At 40.3% G+C, this 22,471-nt stretch overlaps 1 protein-coding gene across 20 annotated transcripts in view; it reads right to left on the bottom strand.

Annotated features, from left to right (window-relative positions):
- Positions 1 to 20,340, bottom strand: part of GBE1 (1,4-alpha-glucan branching enzyme 1) — a 139,088-nt gene extending 118,748 nt beyond the window's left edge. For 6 of the 20 annotated variants that reach the window (XM_038156921.1, XM_038156893.1, XM_038156930.1 and 3 more), the window contains exon 1: positions 19,937 to 20,339. In XM_038156921.1, coding sequence (XP_038012849.1) covers positions 19,937 to 20,320 — 384 coding nt within the window. In that variant the 5' untranslated portion in view covers positions 20,321 to 20,339. Of the gene's footprint in view, positions 1 to 1,349; positions 1,451 to 19,139; positions 19,211 to 19,478; positions 19,598 to 19,936 lie in introns of those variants that run through there. The other 14 variants (XM_038156865.1, XM_038156873.1, XM_038156940.1 and 11 more) reach the window with 7 other exon arrangements.
- Between the last annotated feature and the right edge of the window lie 2,131 nt (positions 20,341 to 22,471).

Raw genomic sequence — 22,471 nt, 5'->3', positions numbered from 1 at the left:
TTGTGCACTGCCAGTCAGAAGCCTTTTTCAATTGCCATCTGAACTGGTACAGGATGAAAGATTTGTGAGTAAAACACATGCAAAAATTGACAGGGGGTGCCACCCAGAGAGAAGAAAATAAATAGTCTTTTAGGACCAAGGCTCCATTCCTGAAGGTTTCACATGCAAGAAAACCAAATCCTGAACAATCCAGTCCCAATTCAACATCGACCCAGTCCTGAGCAGGAGGTTGAGACTCTCAAACAGCTTTGAGCAGTCCCCTTCAACCAGAATTGTCCTCTGAACATTTAGTACTTCACATCTACTATAGCTAGACAGTTCTGCTTAAAAAAATAAATTAAAAACACCACAAAGCATATAAGATATATAAAATATATAAAAAATATATATATATTTATATATATATATATAAAATATATATCTCCATTGATATCCAACAATGGAGATCACGACAAATAGTACAGGCACAGCAAATGCCAAAGCATTCTAATATATCTTGGATTACTGGCAATCACATACACCTCCCCTAAGCTTGTATTAATTTTATTTGTGTTTCTGTATCTTTGCACACAAGAATTTCACAAGGCGAAAACACACAAAACCATGGAAAAAAACAGCCCAGCTACTACCTCAATAGTAGTTTCGCATCTGTCTTCCTTCGCAAAGGACAAAACATACCTCTACATCACCAAGGAGGGATTCAGACAGTTTAATTCATTGAGTGTGATGGCTAGAATTAGTGTAATGCCACACATCATGCAGCCTCTTACACAGCAAAGAGCTGTTAATAGTACCTCCCTTATTTTTAAATCTGAAGGAAGACTGAATTGTTATAGTCCATCATTCATATACTCTAAGAAAAATTCATAATTATTCTCTTTTTTTTTTATTTTTTGAGCAGAGCCTTTAGTGCCTTTAAGAACATGCACACTAAATGAACTCTTAATTTCTTTTAAATGTTAAGCCACAGGGTGGGTGATTGTGTGACAAAGCTCACAGACACCTTTGTTCAAAAGCCCTGGTGTGGTGTCCCAGTGCACCACATTACACAATACACTTGCATTTGGTTATGACAAAAAGCTTCCAGCAACACACCAGATAGACAAGAGACTGGCAGAAAGGCCCTTCTTTCTCCTTCACAGTCCTTCAGTACAGGTCAGACAGGCAAACACAATCCAGAACCACAGCTTCTCTTCCAAATCCAAATTATCCCACAGCCCATGCAGTTATGTTCCATGTCCTACATGGAGCAAAAGCTCATTTAAGGGTTTCCAGCACAAGACGTACATATCATGTGAGGAGGAGAACAATAAGCAGGGCTTGAATTTAAACATTCTTTTTTCTTTTACCTGCACTGGAAGGCATCCCTGTGCATGGCAGTGGAGTTGGAACTGTAAGATTTTTAAGGTCTTTTCCAGCCCAAACCATTTGATGATTTTAGGAAATACAACTGAAAAAAACAAATTTTCAATTTGTCAGACAGCTTCTTAAGAGAATCTTCCTAAATTTATCAATTATTCCTAATCAAAAATAAATTTTCATGTTGCTTACTGAGGTAAAGCCCACAAAAACTAGATTCATGAAGGCACAGTCAGTATACATAATGAACAATATGAACAAAAAGTGATCTGGACAATATTAAGGAGCCCAAACCATCAATTCATCTCTCTCAAGTATTTAGAGAGTTGCAAGAATTGCATTGCACTCATATGTACCACTTGACCTTTGGGACAGGCTCTCATCTGTTCTCCAACACAGATCTCAACTTGCACACATGATACATCTCTGTTCTATTAGACTCTTTAACAGCACACAGGTACTACTCAACTTCTCCTCCAGCCCTCCCATTTAGACTCTCAGGCTCCCAGCACTTTCCAAGTCCAGGACAAGCAAAACACTGGGTCCCACAGCCAGGCCCTGACCTGTTCTTTGCCTACAACTTTCCGTTTTGGCAAGACCCTCCTCATCCCCTTCACCCCAGTTTGGAGCAAAGGCAGGCTGTGAACTCCCCGAGTAACAGAGCAACTTTTCTCCATACAGGTCTCAAAACAAGTCAAAGTGTCCATGGTACAATTTTATGAACCTAACATTTCAAATAGCTTACGCACAGCCAAGACACACAGGCAAAAAAAAAAAAAAAAAAACCAAACAAAACCAACCAACCCCCCGCCAAAAAAAAAAAAAAAAACCAAACCCAAAAACAACCAAACAAAACAAAATAAACAAAAAAAAAGTTTAAGGTATCTTGAAAGGAAAAGCTGTTCTCTAATTGGCTCATTATTTACATATGAAATTATTGGGCAAAACAGGTAAGCACTTCAAAGCATGTATTTTGGCAGACACAGATGCCAGCAAACATGAATGATAATGAACATGATATGGTAACCTTCTACTAAAACAAACAGAATGCAAGGCTTAAGCTTAAAAACTAAATCTTAAAAATCAAACCAGCTAGCTCTTTCTAGACCAAATTTCAGTGTCAGGTATGCTCTACTTTTCCTATGAAAATAAATTCCAAGTAGCAACTAGCTGCCAAAGGGTTTTGTGGTTGTTGGGGTTTTTTGGGGGTTTTTTTCGGGGGTTTTTTTGGGTTTTTTTTTTTTTTGGGTTTTTTGTTGCTGGTTGGTTGGGTTTTGGTTTGGTTTTGATGGGAGGGTGATGGGAAAGCAGCAGTTATGGAGGTGAATGCAACAGAAATTATCTCAGCCTACTAAATTATTAACTTCCTATTTTGTTTGTTCTCCCAGAAACAAAAATAAACTTAATACTAAGTTTAATTTGCATCAAGGACAGCTATTCTAGGACCATTCAGTGAACTTCAAACTTTGCCTACTGCTAGAGTTCAGAAAATGCTCACTCCTTGGGCAGTTCACAGAGAAATTCAGGAAGAAAAAAAGAAAACAAACAAAAAAACACACAAAACCCCACTCCCAAAAAGTCATAAAAAATATACACACACAGTGTCCCCCCCATCAAATCCATTAATAATATACTTTGAACAGAGTTGAGTAGCCAAATAATCCTATATCATTAACAATTTTGAAGAACTGAAGAACAAATGCTGCCACAATTTTAGTTTGCACTTGTAATCTTGATTTTTGAGCTGTATGATCCCATGCCACCAGCTCCACAAAACTGACAATATCCTCTACTCCCCCAACCCTGAGGTCACCTGTAAGTGTTCATGAGTTTTCATGAAGAGTTTCAGTAGTATGCAGCATATTCCAATTGAACATTTCAGTGTTATTAAAATATATGTTATAACAATGACAGAATCAGACAGATTTTATTTCACAAGTACTTTTATTCTGGATGTTCACAACACAGATACACCACAGGCATCATAGGAACAATAAAAAAAAAAAAACAAAACCGAACTTGTTCTAGGTTATTACCAAGTACTAAGGTATTTGACAATTAAACTTCCATCTTTCTAAAACATCTCTTTCTTTTGTAATTAATACTCTGGAGTGAATTCCGTCCACTACCTTGTAAGGTAACCGAACTGCTGTATTTTTTCAAAAGAAAGTTTTATATTATCAGCCTCAGAATCCCAAACTTCTCAAAGACCATGAAGCGCTGGCTTGCACACCCACAATACTCCAGATTGTTCCCTGTGTAAAAATACAATAAAGGTGTACAAGGAAATGGTTCTCATGGCAGGCAAAAGCAGGAAAGGTAATTAATGTATAAAGCACAGAAGATGTAATGCAAGTATTTTTTAAGATCTGAAAACACAGAAGTCTCTATATTTTACCCTTTCATAATACTTGAATTCAAGATACCTTTTCAATATTCACAAGGGTTGTGCACTGTCAGTAATGTATGATGACATGATTTTTGTTTGTCTGAGTTTTGGTAGGGTACAACATTTCCCATAATATACAGCATTCCCTTGAGTATTGACACAATCGTATCCAATACAAATTGCATCATGAATAATGCAGAAGCTATTTCTTTAAGATTTGACAGTTACCTGTATTTCCAAAAATTTAACAAAAAGCATTTAGGTGGTTCTATCTACTAATAAAAATTTCTCAGTGATATCTAGTCAGGATATCGAGCACCAGGAATTAGTGAAGACTCACACTGAAATATGCCATTATTTCACCTGAAGGTTGATAGCCATCTTGCTCATGTAGACATATGATACAATGATGCAATTATTTATGCTCCCTGCATTTGGCCATTTTCCTTGTCAGCTATCATAGCAGAGCACAAAGGAACAAGCAGGCAGAAGCAATAATCCACCACAAAAGTTATTGAGATTTCATGTGATCTGCAATTACCTTGTCACTGCAATAACAAACACGAAAAGCAACACTACAGGTTGCAATTACAACCCATTTGCTCCAGTTATCTTATGACCACCTTAACAATTATTTTAAAACCCTACCCAGACAGCTCCCACGCCACACACTTTCCCTTCATAGCTGGAAAACAGAACACAGCAGAGTCTGGACACTTCCTGAAAGAGATGTAACCCAAGCTTTTATGACAACCTTTAGAGTTTGTCTGCAAATCTGCATTTCCTATTTTTTTTCCTTTTGCTCCCAAATTTGCCTTGGCTCTCACAAACACTCGCATCCTTTTTTCATGAAGGCAATGAATGTTTTTAAAAAGACACGGAGTGAAGTTATTAGAGAAGACAGGAATTCAAACTTACATCACAGTAGCCACATTGTGTTTACATGCATTTGAGTGTATGAAATTCCACTGCATTCATCCAGTCCCAAATTTGCATTGGCATTATGAATGGTAGAAACAGCGAAGCATATTAGAATCTTATGGTAGCATATGCAACAGTACCCTAATATTTTCTTCTCATCATGTCACCACCTATTGATGCTTCCAAGTCAATATGAGTTTAGAAACACTAAACTTGTAATCTAATATTCTACACTGCAGCTATAATACCAGCTTTCACACCTGTTCGCTGGGGATATATACAATTCTAATATTGTTTAATAAATAGCTCTGTCATTTAATTAAGGTCATATGTGTAATCTGTATTTGGCAAGATCTATCACTGTAAAACCTTCCCACTTTATTGCACACCACAAAGGAACCTTTCCCGAGTCCATCTGTCAAGACCACAATTTTCTCTTTGCTTCGATTTCCTCATGGTTTCTTTCATAATTCACAAGTAGATCAGTTGATGAAAGAGTATCAATAGAAACAGCAGAAAAAAATAAAATCTTAAGCCAAAGCTTTTAGCCTAGGAAATGATGCATTCATTGCCAAAGCATATGCACAACAGCATTGCCAATCTCTGTTTTCTAGATGCCTCTTTGCCTCTTACAGGCTATCAGATTTTTACCAGGTAAAAGCTCATACCCCACTAAATTTTGAGGTTTTTACAATGCCTCTTGTGCTCTAAAGGGAAAAGCAAACCACAGCAGGAACACCACCTTGATGAAGCACAGCAAGACCCAGTGAACTCTAAACCAGCACTTTTCAGCTCCTTCCTATCTTCTCCAACAGAGCTGTTCATGCAACCTCAAGTCTTAGTCAGCCTATTCTGCACAAAGCTTTAGAAAGCCAGAAAAGTAATTTACAAGCTGCAGGGGATGGATACTTTCTTTACACTTTTGAAAATCAAAAACTTCAGCAAAATAGATTCAGAAAGCTAATCTACTGCAGATAGATATTAGAAAAAAAAACAAAAACCCTTCTAGTTTAAAATACAAATACCTGAAAAATTTTATGGGAGTACACCATTCCAAAGTGTGAAAGACATTTAAAAAACAGCTTCAGATTACTGTTTATAACTAGTTTTTTGTTACACTTTCCTTGCCACAAGAGTCATGGTCCTTGAAAAAAAAAAAACAACCCAAACTTATTCTTCTCCTATTCATCACTTATGCTTTTGCATGATCAGAAATATAAAAGCTAGGGTTTGGAGCCATGAGATAATTTTATGTTTCTCTGTTCCAGGAAGAAGCAAGGGTCAGCTTCTAACCACTCCAAAAAGGTGGTAAAAACGTTAATTTAGGAATTTTAAGGGTTTTACACCATTGTTTCTCTGTTACAGATCTGTCTTATCTTGCTCTAAGTAGCAACACTCACTGAAAATACCAGGAGTAATGCTACCAAAAAAAAAAAAATACCCTTAAACATCAAAAGACAGCACAAGCTGCTCCTGGTCTTTATTCTCCTGCTTTTTCTCAACTAGACATCACCACTATGGCAATTCATGGAAAACCAAATAATAAAACATATACCTGTTCAACTCAACAATACCTATGCATTGTCTGTATTTAACAACATAGTAACAGACATGACTGTAAGCACCATATCATGGAGTAATGTCGATAGAATGAAGGCCAGAACAAGTTCCAGAGGCTAAAAGCCTTCTCCCTTCTGATAAATCCCTGAATTTCTTACAGTTCCTGACAGGCAATCCACACAGCCTAGGAAAGAAAACCAAGATAAACTTAAGAAACAGAATAAGAGGACAGCACACATACAAAAAAAAATATTGACACACTTAGCACATATGTTCTTTTGAACAAGCAAAGACTGGACAAACCTTAGTTTAGAAAAAAATGTGAAAAAATAAATACAAAAAGCACTACAGTTTACAACTATCACATTGCTCTACTTCACACAGACTAAACATGGCTTGTATTAGACAAATGTCATGAAGTATTTAATAAAAACCTATCTGTGGAGAAATCTCAGTGGCATTTTTACAGTTATTTAAACAAGCAATTGCATACAGAGGCTGCTGACAAGAGTCAACAATACTTAGAGCAGCCTCTAAACTGATAACCCACAGTAATCAGTGGAGTCAAATACCTGAAGTTCAATCTGTTACCTCTTGGTAAAGTCCACAAGTTGTACAAACATGGTGTCAGACCTCCTGCTTCAGTCAGCCCCAGCACCATCTGAAGGAATTACGCAAGTGCACCCAGGAGCTGTCTCTAACCCTTCCAACTGTGAAAACTCTTGTTCTAAAACCAGGTTTACATTAGAAATGCAAGCCAGTGTACTAGCAAGCACTACTGGTGAGCAATGTCCTTCTGGCTGCAAAAGTCCTAAGTGGGTACGCCATTAGATGACTGCATTCATCATTCAGTTTTTAAAAGGGCACCAGGAATAATTTGTATTATGAAAAGCATGCTCTTACACCATAAACTGTGTCAATGCTGTACACTATATTGGTAATGTATTTATTCTGGACATTTACTACTCTCTCTGGACTTCCTACTTCAGTAATTCCCTCTTTTGGTTTCCCTGTCAAGGAGTGCAATTTTTATCCAACCTCCACCCCAGAACTCACTACACATTTTCGAGGAAACACTTTAAATTGAATAACAGTAATGACAGGTATTGCTTTTGCAGTAAACTGTTCTGATCTCCACTGCATAAGGACAAACAAGCTGTTCAGTGAGATACCTGGAGAAGAATCAGATTTGGTATTTCCTGCATCTGTAAGGCTTCAGAGCTGTTTCTGTCAGAAATCATTATGGTCAAAGTGATCTACAGTGATACTTAATGGACATAATTGCCACTTACAGCTACCGCCATTTTAAGATGGAAATCACTGAAGTCAACCCTGACTGCTGCTGAAAGCTTAGTCTGATGTCTACTTTGATGGCAATATGTTATTTATGATATTAGGGAAGGTCATGCCTTACTTCTTGTTCTGCAACTCAAAGGCCCCTATCTCAGATGAAGTATTTGCTTCTGCTGTAGAAGAAAGTCTTTTTATGTCACTGTTTATACTACTTACTGCTAAGCAAAAAGCCAAATCGCTTGGCCAAAATAGAAAATGCTTGATAGTCACACTCAAAGACATCGTTTGTTATCTTGTAATACTCAGGTCATAACTTCATGGTCCAGAAGAGATCCTATTCACAATGCAAAGACACTTTAATCCAGTCATTGTTATTGCACACTAACAACATTCCTGCTTTACTGGCTGTGCTAAAGTAGTTGACATCCAAGCCCTATTTCAATCCAAATTTAATAAAATTTCAAGTGAGAAGGATCATTAGTTGTATTTACCCACCCAATCTTTATAGTAAAGCTTTTCCTGTCCTTCCCAAATTCACAAGCTGTAGCTGAAATACACACATCTCCAAACACAAACTCAGTGCATTAATTTTACTCATTTGGAACCTACAGATGCTTTCTACCAATTAAAGGTGTAAAGGACTAGTTTAACTTCTGTACTATGAACACTTTTTCATCCCGTTATCAGCTCACAGAAAAAGCAGGAGATTGCTTTCCTCAGAAAAACAAGTGTATTTTTGAACAACCAGATTTATAGACTGTCTTTCATTGCCATTTAAGAACCTTATCTTTTTATTATCCAGTTGAAAAGGTTAACAGAAATGGTTTAAGTTTAAGCAATAGATGCATGAAATCTTGAGAAACCCACTGTACTGGGAGCCTTGCAGAAAAGGAACTGATGACACTTGCTCTGTTTGAAGTCGTTCTTAAGGCTTGAGTAGCTTGAAGGGTCACCTGAGCAGCAGTCATTGCCTGAATGTGAGCATTCAGGACAAAGCGAATTTTAAACTAGCTTATGTGCCATCTTCAGTCCTAAAACATGCTCACACCTATCTCTGGAACAAAATACCTTCAAGTCAGAGAAAAGACAGCTCCTGCTATAAATCAGCATTCACTGCATGGCAAATTCTGAGGATAAAGGGGTGGAATCCATACACAAGTAGCAAAGCTAAATGTGCCCACATAATATCAGTACATGGCAACATTAAGTCTGGCAGCGAACTTTCTCTAACCTCCCTCAGGTCTTGCCTCCTGCAAACTTGAGCTTTTCAATCATCCTCTACACCACAGCAACATGAAAACAACATACATTTCATACATTACTTGGTTAGACATTGACATTATGACCCAAAAAGAGTAAAAAAAAAAATGAAGACCCATACCAATTACTAGGGTTTTGAACTTTTGAGCAAAGTTCTCCATTTGCTTACATGCACATCAACTGTGGCATCTAAAACGGGACACAGGAGGGAGATGAAGAGGGAGTCTTCATCATTGAAGTGTTCTTAAGTACATGAATTTACAGTGTTCAAGTGAAGTAGCAAATAATCTGATTTATGAACTCATACTTTTATTTATTTTAGGACAAGTAGCAAATAGAAAAAGCTCTTCTGCCCAAAATTTTTGATGAAACAAAAAAAATGCAAAGAAGTTTGGCAACTATCTCTAAATGCTAACACTTTTTATAAATTTTTGTCTGAAAGAACTAATCACTGTAATCACATTCAAATTACACTGCAATAGCAAGCAGATTTTTAATAGTAATCTGCTATTTAAAGAAAAAACTGTTACAAGCCTGATTTTTTTTTCCTTTAATACTTTCCAATTGTCATAAACAGGATTACAACAAAGCAGCAATATTTTGAAAAAACCTTTCAGATGTTTTATAAAATCAGGCATTAAGGAACTTTTATTAGAAATTTTGTAACAAATAAGCCATAATTAAGTCAAAGAATCCTATAAGCCATAGCTAAACTTGCCAATGAACTCTAGTGGAGGCTGAATTTACACACAGACCAGCTAAAACTCCTCAAAAAAAAACTGTGTCTATATATACTTATGCATTACACACAGAGTGCAATTTGGGGAAAATACATAAAAAGCTGTACAGCAAACAAAAGAAAAACTAGCATTCACACTCAAAATAAGCTTTACATCATAAAAGCTAAGCTACAACTGCATTGAATTTTTGCACAGACTAAACACATCTTTAGGGGTCCAACTCCTCCACGTTTTTAGTGGCAAAGGTTTGTGTTTGGGGGTTACATGTGGAGGCGGGGCAGGGAGGAAAGAGTTAAAACACAGACCTTTCTGATACTCTTACCAGCACCAAGCTCCTGCCTCAACTGACCTTTTTAATCCCTTTATCACTTTAGACTTTCCCCCTCACTGCCTGACAAAGCAGGCAGAAACACCTTCTTGTATTTGCTTTCTCCAAGAAAGGGGAAAGCTGCTTAGACAACGGACACAAAGCCAAGTGTGTAACCCAAAAGCTACGCTTTGCTGCAGCCTCTCTCCCACTACTTTGGGGCTTGCCAATGAGGAGATTATTTTTCTGCTCATGCTACTGCTGTGCAGTAACCCAAAAGCACCTGTTGTTGCATCAAAACAATTGATAACCAGCGCCAACAGCTGAAGAAAACCAGAATCACCCTAACTAAAAAGAGCACCCTAACTAAAAAGAACATAGGCAAATTGGTACAGTTATTTAAGCCTCATAAAGGCTGGACCAAAGGAAGAAGATAGTACAGCCACCACATTAATTGCAAGATGAAAGACTGAATGATATTTTCACAATTATATTTTTTTAAGCTCTAGTTTTCTAAATAACTTACTTTTTAAGTAACAACAAAAAACGTACAGAAGACATCTGATCCCTACTGAAAAGGAAATTAAAAACCTTTTCCAACAGACTATATTTTACTGGGGAAAAAACCTCACACAGAGGTTCAGAGAGGTCATACCATTGGCAGAACTAGACATGTGTACTATTTACTTCCCACAAGTGAAATATTTTTATTAAAAACAATATCCATTTATTCAGCTTGAAAGACATGATGATCCATGAGGTTTCCAAAGATTAAGTTAAAGCTTGGGAGTTCACATGAACTGAGAGACCGTATTTGGTTGTTCAGACAGTAGATTTAAACTACTTGGCTCATTCAGCATGCAGAAGCTTTACCTTGCCCTCCACTGCTTTAACATTCTCTAAAGAAGCTGTAATCTAAACAGTCCCTGAAGTCGCAAAGCTTGTCTTTTTTCAGCTCTGTTCCTTCTTTTCTTACCAAGGGAGGATTTTTCCTCACTCCTTCTGTATTTCTCTTAGGGATGTCAAAGGTTTTCATGGAGTGAGAAGGACAACTGCAGAAGGATGGGACACAGGAGATGACAAATCCCATCAACACACAGGCTGAGAAAGGATTTGAGAACTAACACAGAGTATTTATTTGCCTAAAGTCTTACACTGATGTACCAAGTATAAGATGGTTCTCTAATTTCTACTTCTCAAAAAGGTAGATTTTAGCTCTAAGCTCTGGAGAACCCCTGTACCAGCTCCTGTCCCATACCATATATGGAGTCATCACTACTGTTCGTGTAACAATATAAACCTATTGTGCAAGTATTTACATGCTGCCCAAATTTCCTCAAAAAAGCTGGCAACCAAAGCAGTATTCCAAACTCTCTGTTTCTATAAAGCCTTAACAATTTCCTAAAGGAGTAGCATTTTCAAGAAAGAAGTGTTTATTCCGGTCAAATTAAACCTTGCTGAAAGTGATGAAAGAATCATAATTTCTTATGATGGAAATGGAATTCTTTTTCTTAGACTGGAAAACATCCGTGACCTTACAGCTTACCAATCCCTATCATACCAGGAACATTTATACTGGGAATATAGCCTACAATAGGTATCAAGCAATTATGTTAACTATTAACAGGTGTCAAATAATAAGACAGAATTCAAGAGACATAAGACAGAAATTTTTTTTTTTTTTTTTTTTTTTTTTGCTGGGATAGCAAAATCAGGATGCCCCCTAAAGCCTAAAGCTGCTAAAATGAGCTGCTGACTCTTATGTTCATGCAGTGAATACATTCTAGATGGGCAATTTCCAAACAGTTGTGGTAGTGCAGCATGTTTTCATTTACAACACACAGTAACTCAGCATGATTTTAATAAGAGTCTTTCAGACAATTCCCCCTGGCCCTCCTGCCTTTCATCTGAATCATCTTATCAAATGCTTACACAACCAAAAACTAGGATCTGATGATGACAATGCATTCACATGTGACTACGGGGAATGCCTGGAGGTACATAAATGCAGCCTGCCTCTCAGGGACACATTAAGAAAAAGACAGTGCCCTCAAATCAGAAGTCAGACCCACACACAGTTGGCACGGTTTAGCCACCATCAAATACACTGTTTCCTCAAAAAAAAAAAAGTCCCCAAAATAACTGTCATAAACTATCTACCTACTACCTACATCTGTGATCAGCACTAAGTTTATTTTTCACTTGTCCCAAGACAATGTCTCCTAAAGAACCTTCTCTAGCAGCTGTCTCTTGAAGAGAAGGACAAGAGCAAATGAAGATCACATTGTAACCAATGCCCAGAAATAGAGAAGTAATTATCTTACTATCACACAGATTAGCAAGCACCCTTCAAGATCCATGTAGCTTGTTTATAAATGTCAATTTACCCACACTTCCAAAAGCTTTTCTTGACTGAAAAGTTAGGGTTTGGTTTTGAGTGGAAGAAATTAAAGAAGAAATATCAATAAGCTTGAAGTCCTTACTCTCCTAATGTAATTCCTACCATAAAAGACAGGATCCTTACTTTGGCATGTCATACCTGAACCATTTGTAAGTAGGAGAATCCAGATCCCAACCTCCCTTTAGAGACTGTGAAACACAAATTCACTCAATGAACACAACACCAGTTCAGGCAACAAGGGCTGAAACTCCCATTTTCTATTCCATGAATTATGAAAACTAGCACATCTCAGTTAATTTTGTGTGACTGAGCATCACTTCTTTTGTACATCTAGGCTACATCTTCCTGAACTTGGCATAACCTTTTAGCAGCGGTATTCCTTCTCTGGAGAATATAGGCCCACTCTTAGCAGAACTTCATGATACACTTTGAAAACATTTTCCCTCTCCATCACTAAGCACAAGGGCAGACATGCAAAGCACTGACAGAGGCAAAGTAACACACCAGGACAGCAAGGATACAAAGGAAGCAAAGTATACTATGCCTGAACAGCAGCTTCAAAGAGAAAAGGAGGATATCTAACAGAAAGCATTAGAGCTACCTCTACCTGCAGGTAATACCAGTCAATGGAATCACAGCTGAATGACTAAAACTGTCAGTAAGGGTTTTTTGTTAAGTATACCAAGAGAATATAAGTTTAGCCCTAGAATTTCCCAGATTCATGGAACAAATTTTTTAACATGTTCACATAATAGAACTAATTGCGCTGGGTGGTCCTTTGGCAGGTCTTCAGACATATATTTTACCAAGAGCCTGTAGTAAATTTTAATTTTATATAATTCCCAGATAATATTCACTAATTAGGTGCTTCCAGGAGCAGCATCTTGGAGGCGTATTCTTTGTAGAATCAGCAGGTCTCATATCTAACAACTGGCCTTCAATTTCTCAATGTGAGGAGCTGTAAGAACATCAAACTGTCAGATACTTGGGGAAGAGACAGCCATATTCTAGGTAGAAACTTTTTTTTGCTGAATATTTTTTTTCCAGAAGAAAACTTATATTTTTAACATTTTAAATACAAAGACCTGATCTTGTTGCACTAGATGCTTTGCCTGAAGACATTATTTTCTTTTTAACATGATGAATAACGGTATGAAACAAAGTTTCAGAAAGTACAAAGCAAACAGAAGCCTGAGTGAGTGGTTTTAGATCTCTGACACTGAACAAGCCAAAAGGAGCTATCTTTTGTGGAAGGCAGAAAATGAAGGAACAGCTAGGATTAGATACTGGGAGTAAATAAAGGGTAACAGGGAGCCTGAAAGAGAAGTGTCTACAGATAAATATTGAAATTAAACAGGGGGAGAAAAGTATCTTCATGAGATAGGATGTCAGTTTAAGACAGTCCTCCATGAGAATGCCTTCTTCACATCTCTGAAGTAGTGAAGTAACATGCATAAATACCTGAATGTAAAGGATTCAACAAGACAAAGCTTTTCCTCGCTATTACAGTGAAACAGTAATCAGATTCCTGGTCATGTAATAAATTATTCTAGAATTCCAGGCAAATTCTCACAGTCGATCCAACATGCTCAGATAAGCTAACACTGCATAACAGAGCTGAGGGAGCCTCAATTCATTTTTTTCAGAGAACACCAAGTTTTAATTTTAATACAGAGGCAACTGGTCTGCTAACAAAAAGCAATACCTACATATTCCCCTGCCTTTTTATAAATCTGGCAGCTATTAACACAATTTCAACTTGAATCTTTTGATGAGGGCTACACCAGACACACATATGCTAGATTCACATTGGCCCATGCAAGTACTTCCTCAGACACCTAAAAATTAAGGTCATCACTGAGATAGTCAACTATGCTTATCACGTTTAGCAATCCAAATGCACGTGAGACATGAGAGAGACTACTATAATGCAGAAGGATGTATTCCATTAAATTGGCAGGGTTCTAGAATCAACGAAAGTCTACTCAACTTAAGGGATGCCACTAAAACCAACAAAAATGCAGCCATATATGGCATGCTTTTTCATGGATATTTAGTTCTGCCCACCCAATACAACAGTCTGTATGAGACAAAATGGAAAAGGAAAACCCAATTTTCCTGATGATACATATAGTGTTAATTCTGTGACAGCTCATACTCCAGTCCTTCTCCCCTTTCCACCTTCATCTAAAAATAGGTTTCTAGTTTAGTCACCCTTCAACTGCCATTCCCAAACTTGTTAGACCCCAACAGCTGTCTTCCTACTCAGCCCTATCACACGCACTTGACACCTCTTCATTTTCAATACCTCAGTCAGGTAGCCCCCCACTGTTCCTCTTCAAAAAAGATTTAAAAACACAGTACCAGAAAGCAGCGTTAAATTGACATTAACCAAATACAAAATGAGAGATAAAAATGGAAGAATGGTGAGTATTTCCCATTTGTAAGAATGGGGGGATCTCAGAACACTATGAGAAAGCTACAAGCCAAGTGACATCTTGGTAATTGATACTGCTACAAAAGCCACTGAGTACATGTTCCCATCTCGACCTGTACAGAAGGATTGGAACTCCTCTCTCTCAACCCATTCATATAGCCAAGCACTTTCAGCAGTATTTTATCTAGCTCAAAAAACTAATGTTTTTTGAAGACAAAGACTGAAGCTATGCATTAGTATCGGTTTCCTTATTTATTCTATAAATTGAACTACTCAAAAAAAGCTTTCATCGAAGGCTACATAATCAGTAGGTTACAGAGGTAGCTGCACAGTCTGGTAAAATATAATAAGCCATGCACATTGTTATAGCAGAAATGTCTACAAGGCAGCACTTTCTAACACCAGTTTATAGTTCCATAAAATGCAATTACACCACAGGCATTAATGGTTTTAATTGAACCAATTATGCTCTAAGAGGTAAAAGACTAAAAATACATACTAAATTATACCAAGTCTTTAGTCTAAATAACACTTGAGACTTAACAAAATACTTGTGGGCAAACATATCACAGATGGTCAAACAATGTAGCACAGCAATACCCTACACAAACACTATCACTTGGGGATTTTTGTTTGTTTGTTAGTTTTAAGCAAATTCTTATTTAGAGATCTGAATAATGTATATTTGGGGCAAGGCTGAGCAGGTCACTATATAGACACTGATTTCCCTTCATCCCAAAGAAGATATTCATTCCCTGACTCATGATCAAATTAAGGCATCAAAGGAAAAAAAAAATTACAGATGTGTATTTTCCCCATGAACACCATTTGCAACATGCCCAGGTATGACAAAGTATTGAAAAGCGACCAGAAGTCTTTCTTCCTCCTAGTCACTCATTTAACTATGTCAGTCTATCCTCCACACTTAGGGCATTACTAGGTCCTACCATCACATTTTAGGCATTACTTCTCTAGAGAAACCCCTTGTTCCCATCAAAGCACTCATTCAGCATTTCTCAAGGCTTTATGAAATAGAGGGTAAACAGTCAGTTGTCTAAAGCACAAAGTTACACTTTGCAAGAGGTTAAAGGAGACAGTCCTTGAAACCAAGAGAACATTTTCAGAGCTTGAGGCAACATCACGATTCATTTCATCATGGATCTGGCAAATCTCAAGGTGAATCAGGATAATCATATTACACTGCAGAATCCAGCCTGATGTGACTAAAGCCTGTCTGTCCTTCAGCAAACCACTCCCTCTGACATAAACAAAAAACAAAAGAATGCACAAAGATCTCAGTATTAGCCACACTGCTGTGCATACCTGGTCACTATCCTGTCGGTGAAGGAGCACAGGACAGGAGAGGCAGGTGTGACCCCCAGCAAGAGAGGCCTGCACTTGCTCAAGGCATAGATGAGCAGGAACACACTACAGCCTCTCCAGAAGACAGCTTTTTGTTTTCTGGTCTGCCTACCTATGGCACACAGGCAGAGCCTGAGAGATGGGTTTCTTCAGAACAGATGTGCAAAAGCTAACTTGAAGAGGGATGGGCTGCTCATGTCCACTCAGTTTTTAGCTATCTACAGTACAGGTAGCTGACAGTACCTAAAGAAAATAATGAGCTAGGCTGCACTCCAAGGGAAAGCACACCAGAAGCAACAAGGTTGCATCAAGTTACAGTATTAAAAAAGAAATTTCTACAATTTCAATAGCCAAACACAGGGAGAGGCTGCTCAAGGAGGCTGAGAAAACACATTCTAAGAGACCCAACCCAAGAAGGTCCTGAGCAGCCCAACCCAACAGCAGAAATGGTGGTCTTGGAGTGTGAGAAAAACCAAGCCACCTGTGCAGCCTCTGACAGCCATGGATACACAGCTACAAAGTTCTCTTTGTAGTCAATCACCTGGCCATGCTAACACCCTGCCACAGATAAGGGAACAGATAGAATCAAGCCCAAAGGGCAACTCAGCAACTTGCTGATGTCACTGCCAAGATTAGGCCCCAAGTCTTTTTATTTCTCATCACTTCTACAAAAGAACTTTTACTGAGCAAGATAAAGGGAGGACTGTTTCACATCTTACAGCACAAGACATAATATAAGGATGTCCACCAACAAATGTTTAAAAGCTTTGTTTCTCAAGCATCCTTAATCCTCCATCAAAAGCCCCAATTTTTATTTCTTTAGACAATACACAGTAGGATAACTATAGGCTGTAAAATTCCCATGACTCCATGACAATTTGGTTTAATATTAAGTAAGGTCAATAACATTGCAAACTCTAAGAGGAGATTCAAACTACTACAGAAAATGCATCCATGTATATTGTATTTGATTAAGTCTCTTTCACGTCTATTTTTTTCCCAAAGCCTCCTAATCCAAGTTAGTGCTACAGGGTGCCAAGCATCAAATCTGCATCCCATTCCCTTTAGCAGGAAAAACTCAACCATCTGAACTGAGAGACTGCATGTACTTTTTCTGTCTAAACGATTCAAGTGTAAAAAAAAAAAAAAAAGTCACTGGGCAGGGGTATCCAGAGCAAAGTTAGAGAAAGTCAGTCAACAGTAACAGAAGGAATGTTGAACAGATTGTCACTGGCTCAGCAGTTGAGTAGCATCATTTCTATCCAGTTTTCCTACTGTATAAAACTAAATTAATTGCTAATTTAGTCCTTCTGTCCTACCTATGATAAGCCCATGGCAAGCAGCTGACAATCAATCAACTCTTAACACACAGATTTGCTTAACAGCACATATTCCTGGCAGCTTCATCATAGCCTTTTCCTGCACCACTACAGAGTAGAAAACCAAATCCACTGAGTTACTTAACAAGTCCCATACCACCGTGATGGGTCATACAGCCACCAGTTAAATGCATGAGGATCCTTCAGCCTGGAACCACACTGCTAAAGATTTCTGACACAGTCCACACAGTTGTGCAGGGCTGTTCACCATCTCCCCCAGCAAAGGAACTGGACATAAAGTAAGCAAATCCCACATACTGGAGGCCGTAAAGAACTAGTTCTTCTCACATACAGCAATTAGGCTGCAAAACTCCTTTCTCCTGGGCACTCTTGACAAAACACACCCAAAGTCAGTAAATACAGACTGAATCACAACTCACAGAAACCACAATGAGCACTGCATGCACACACTAATAGGCATTTCCCTGTGCTTACATCTTCCCCTCCCTGGCACTCTCCATCATCCACATCCACAGGATGTGCTGCTTCTTTGGGCTAAGAATAAATCATCCAGTTTATCACAGATTGCCACAAATGTTTTCCTTTATTTTTTCAAGTTAATTAACAGGATACATGCCTCCACAGTAATTCTATGACATGTGACCAATTGGAGGTTCATAAGCAAGAAAAGTGACAAGATAGAGACAGGATCATCTGAAGCTCTATGTTCCAGATGCACAAACCTGAGAAGTACAGAAAAGTTCTGCAAACTCAATGTACTCAGTACAGTCATACTATCCTCAGAAATACAAACAGCGCTATCCACAATGCAGCTGTTTTGATGGCAGGCACATTCAGGGAGCCTAAACATTTTAATGAATATTTTTATTAAGAGTGAGCTCTGCCCATTTATTAATTCCTACACCCTGGCTCCCCACTGAAAAAATTAGGTGGTTTACAGCACTACATGTATGCCCAGGAGCTTGTCAGGAACCATTGCATAAAACCCAGTTGTTCTGTCATTAAGAGATTACTTTGAGAAAATGCTCTGCAAGTCAGCCTAATAGTTTACTCAGTCGTTAATCCTATTTTACAAGATCCAGACTTACCACTATTCAATACCAGAACCCAACAGGACACCTGGTAATGTTAAACCATGTAGACTATAGGAACAGACAAAAAAAAAAAAAAGCCAAAGACCAAAAAATAAAAATTATTATATTCCTTCTTACATCCCTCACACACAGAGACTTTTCCAGACTTCTGGGACACAGGGCATTAGTCAGTTCTACAATAATTTTGATTGCCAGAGGACCACTAGTGAAACACAACACAAATGTGCAACATAAAACCCAATGACAGTGTTCAATCGGCGGGTGAGGTTTCAGCAGCTTTTCCAGGCCAACAGCCTGGCTCTGCAGGATGCAGGCCTCCTCTTGCCCAGGCTGCTACTAGCAAACTCTCACCCAGGCCCTGGACAGAGAGTTGGTGTCACAGCTCCCAGCGAGAGGCACAGAAAAAGGGATGCTCAGACTGGCAACCTGGCAGCAACCTAATGCACACTCTGCTACTTCATGCATTGCAGGTCTGCTGAACAGCTGAGCTGGCGGTTCAGGGACACCTCAAAACATGCGCCTGCAGGAAAATTCTCTGAAGAGACGAGATTCAGGAGCAGTTTATATACAGATTATTGCAGCTAAACTCTTTTGTTAGTGATAGTAGCTCAGTGCATCACCCTCACATCCTGACCGCATCCAGCTATGGGATCCCCAACACAGGGAGGGAACTGACCTTTTGGAACGAGTCCAGAGGAGGCCACCAAGCTGATGAAGCATTTCTCCCATGAGAAAAGGCTGAGAGAACTGGGATTGTGCAGCCAGTGAAAGAAAAAGCTTAGGGGTGACCTAATGGCAGCCTTACTGCACCTGAAGGGAGCTTACAGGAAAGACGGGGCTAGACTATTTACATGTAGCGACAGGTCAAGGGGAGACAAGTTCATGCTAGGAGTAGGTTCAGATTAGATATTAGGAAAAACTTCTTTATTGTAGGGGTGGTGAGGCACTGGAGCAGATTACCCAGTCAAGTTGTGGTTGTCCCATCTCCCCCAGAGTTCAAAGCCAGGCTGGATGCAGCTCTAAGCAACCTGAACAAGTGGAGAGTGTCCCTGCCCACAGCAAGACGGCAGGAACCAGACCGATGGTCCCTTCCAACCCCAACCCTTCTGTGATTCCGTGATTCTCGCAAACCGGGCCCAGCCGCCCCGGGCGCCGCCGCCCCGCCACCCGTCGCTCTCCGGAGGGCCCGCGGGCGCAGCGCTGCCGCCCGGGGCGTGCCGGGCGCGGACGGGACGGCCCGGCCCCGCCAGGCCGCCGGGGATGTCCGCGGGCGAGGCCTCCCTGCAGCGCCCCAGCCCGGGAGGCCTCACCGAGCCCCGGCCGCGGCTCCGCCCGCGGCAGCGGCGCCTCCGCCGGAAGGGAAGCGGAGCCGCCCCGGCCGAGGGGAGGGGAGAGCGGCGCGGGGGAGGGGACACCGCCGGCCCGGCGCCCCCAGAGGCGGGCGGGTGGCCGCTCCCCTCCGCGCGGCGGTACCTGCGCTGGAAGTCGGTCCGGAAGGGCGCCAGGTAAGGGTCCCGCTCCAGCAGCTGCTTCAGCCTCGGCGGCTCCGTGCTGGCGGCGGCCATGTCGCCGCCGCGGGCCCCGCGCGATCCGCGGCGCCGCTAAATACAGCCGGGGAGGGGGCCGGGCGGGCGGCCGGGCGCCCCTGCCTCTCCCCGCCCACCGCCCGGGGCCGCCTCCGCCGCCCCTCCCCGCCTGCGGTGCGGCGGGGCCGGGGCTCCACGGCTGCGGGAGGAATGCCGGGGGTGCCCGGCCCGGCCCGGCCCGGCCTTTCCTCCCCTCAGCAATGAGCTCCGTCTGGCAGTCCCGGCTCGCTGCCCGCGGGCCGTGCGAGAAGCGCCGGTCTCCGAACGGCATGGGGTGACAGCAGAGGAAATAAAAAAACTTGCGCCAAAAACAAACAAACAAAAATAAACCAAAAAAAACCACAAAAAAACCAAAAAAAAAAAAAACCCACACACAAAAAAAAAAGAAAGCACTTGCGGGAGCCGACCCGCCCGGCCGGAGGGGGATGTCTGCCTGCCGTGGCTCGGCAGTCCCTCAGTTTGTTTTCTTAGTGGCTCTTTGATGTCTTAATGAGCGTGTCAGCTGCCGGGTGAACTCTGTGTTCCCACACGCATAAAGCCCACTGCGCACCCCAGCCAACAGCAACCCCCCAAAGCAGATTTGGCATCATCATGTGTGCTGGAATAAATTTCTCGACTGTTTGATAGAGTGCTGACGTGCTCACAGACAGCTCAGCAAAACAAGACTCGGGGGACATCCCTCAGTTCTCATAAATACCCTGTCTGTACAGCAAAATGTTGCTTTATCAGACACATAAATTCTGAACGTGCTAAGATTAGTCCAGCTGATCCTAGTGCAGCTGGAAATGCTGAATAGCACAGGTAGATTGCTGTGGAAGTTTTTGACCTAATAGCAACACTTATTGTTTTTGGATAGGTCACCAAATATCCAAGGCAACTAATCACCAGCCTGACCATGCCTCTAGGCCAGCATTGAGCACTTTTATTTAAGGTCCAGCAATTTTGCTTTGTTTTGATAGGTAGTGAGAAAGTTTATTTAGAGGCCTCTTTTGAATACTTTTCAGCCACCGTTTATAAACTTTTCAGCTTCTGGATACCTCAACTCATTCCCACAACCACCTCCAAAATTGTTGCTCTGTTTGAGACTCATCCCCCTATCTTAGCTTCCTCTGAATTTAAGTGCTGTTTCTCCTTCCTGTCTGCCAGATGACTAACAGCACCGTGTGTGATGAACACTAACAGTTCATTTATTACTTCTCCTAAAACTAGCTACAGTGAAAGTTTCCATAATGATTTGTTTCATCAACAGTGCATGCACACTTAACTACACTGTATTTCCTTTCCTCTAGCAGTTTCTAACTACACAGGCAAAAGTCCAAGTACCTTTGTTCTTTTTCTCCTTATGGAGTGCAGCAAATATTCTGTCCTAAGGCTGTGGGGCAATAGTCATAGTGACTAGAGCAGTTGCTCTAACAGGAGGCCCAAGGAGTTTTGGTTTGATTATTCAATGAAGCAGCATCTTTGCTGTAGCAGAACTACTTGTCGTATCCTGCTCTGGTAGATCAAGATTATTTTTTTTTCACAGTGGCCATAATTTCTTCAGTCACTAGAGACTGAAAAACTGTTTCTAGAATTACCCAGGCTTCTCAAAACTTTCTGTATGGCAATGATTTCAGTGCCTGTGCTAAAACAACATTTAACAACGCTTACCATCTTCTTTTTGCTTCTTTCCTCATACTGTGTGCATCATATTCTTCTGCAAATTCTCCTCACTCTCACACTTAAATAGCTTGGTCAACTAAAAGGAGAAGAGAAATTCCAGCTTATTATCAAGAGCCAAGAAACTGAGCTTTTTACAATAGTTGAATGTTACACGTGCTGCTGCTTTGGGGTTTCCAGGATTTCAGTACTGAAGAGGGCACCTGCTGGTTGAAGTGGAGGTGGGAGAGCATTTCCTGCAGGCTCTGAATGCATGAGCATTGGAAACAGGAGATTCAGTCTTAGCACAGGTTCTTTGGTTTTATTCATTGTCAGGAAGCCCAAGCAAGTTCCCAGCAATGTTATTGGCTTTTTCAGCATAAATACAAGAGAGACGTCTATAAATGAGCATTAGCAGTTTGTGTAGGAACATAGCTGTGACTTGTACCTGCCTGGAGACAGCGACCCCTTCATAACATTCATTTTAAGTAGAAATGACCCAGCATCCATACAAACAACTCATTGCTCATATACAAGCAACCTTGAACTTCAGGAAGTTAAATTCTGCAGATAGCCCCTGTCCTTATAACAGACAAAGCCCCAGTGATATATTTAACACTCTGTGAACCAGAATATGAATAAGCATACCATTTGTATCTATTCATGTTTGATTTTACAACTTGGGCATGATTTTATCTGCCTGCTTTGTCACAAGGAACTGCAAGATACTAAGGCATATGTTATTTTGATCACTGATTACACCATGATCCTGGTGTTCCCACCA

Source organism: Motacilla alba, chromosome 1 (genome assembly GCF_015832195.1).
Source record: "Motacilla alba alba isolate MOTALB_02 chromosome 1, Motacilla_alba_V1.0_pri, whole genome shotgun sequence".
Classification (NCBI taxonomy): domain Eukaryota; kingdom Metazoa; phylum Chordata; class Aves; order Passeriformes; family Motacillidae; genus Motacilla; species Motacilla alba.
The sequence above is the reverse complement of the archived record's forward strand: the minus strand, read 5'-3'. Positions and strand labels throughout refer to the sequence as shown.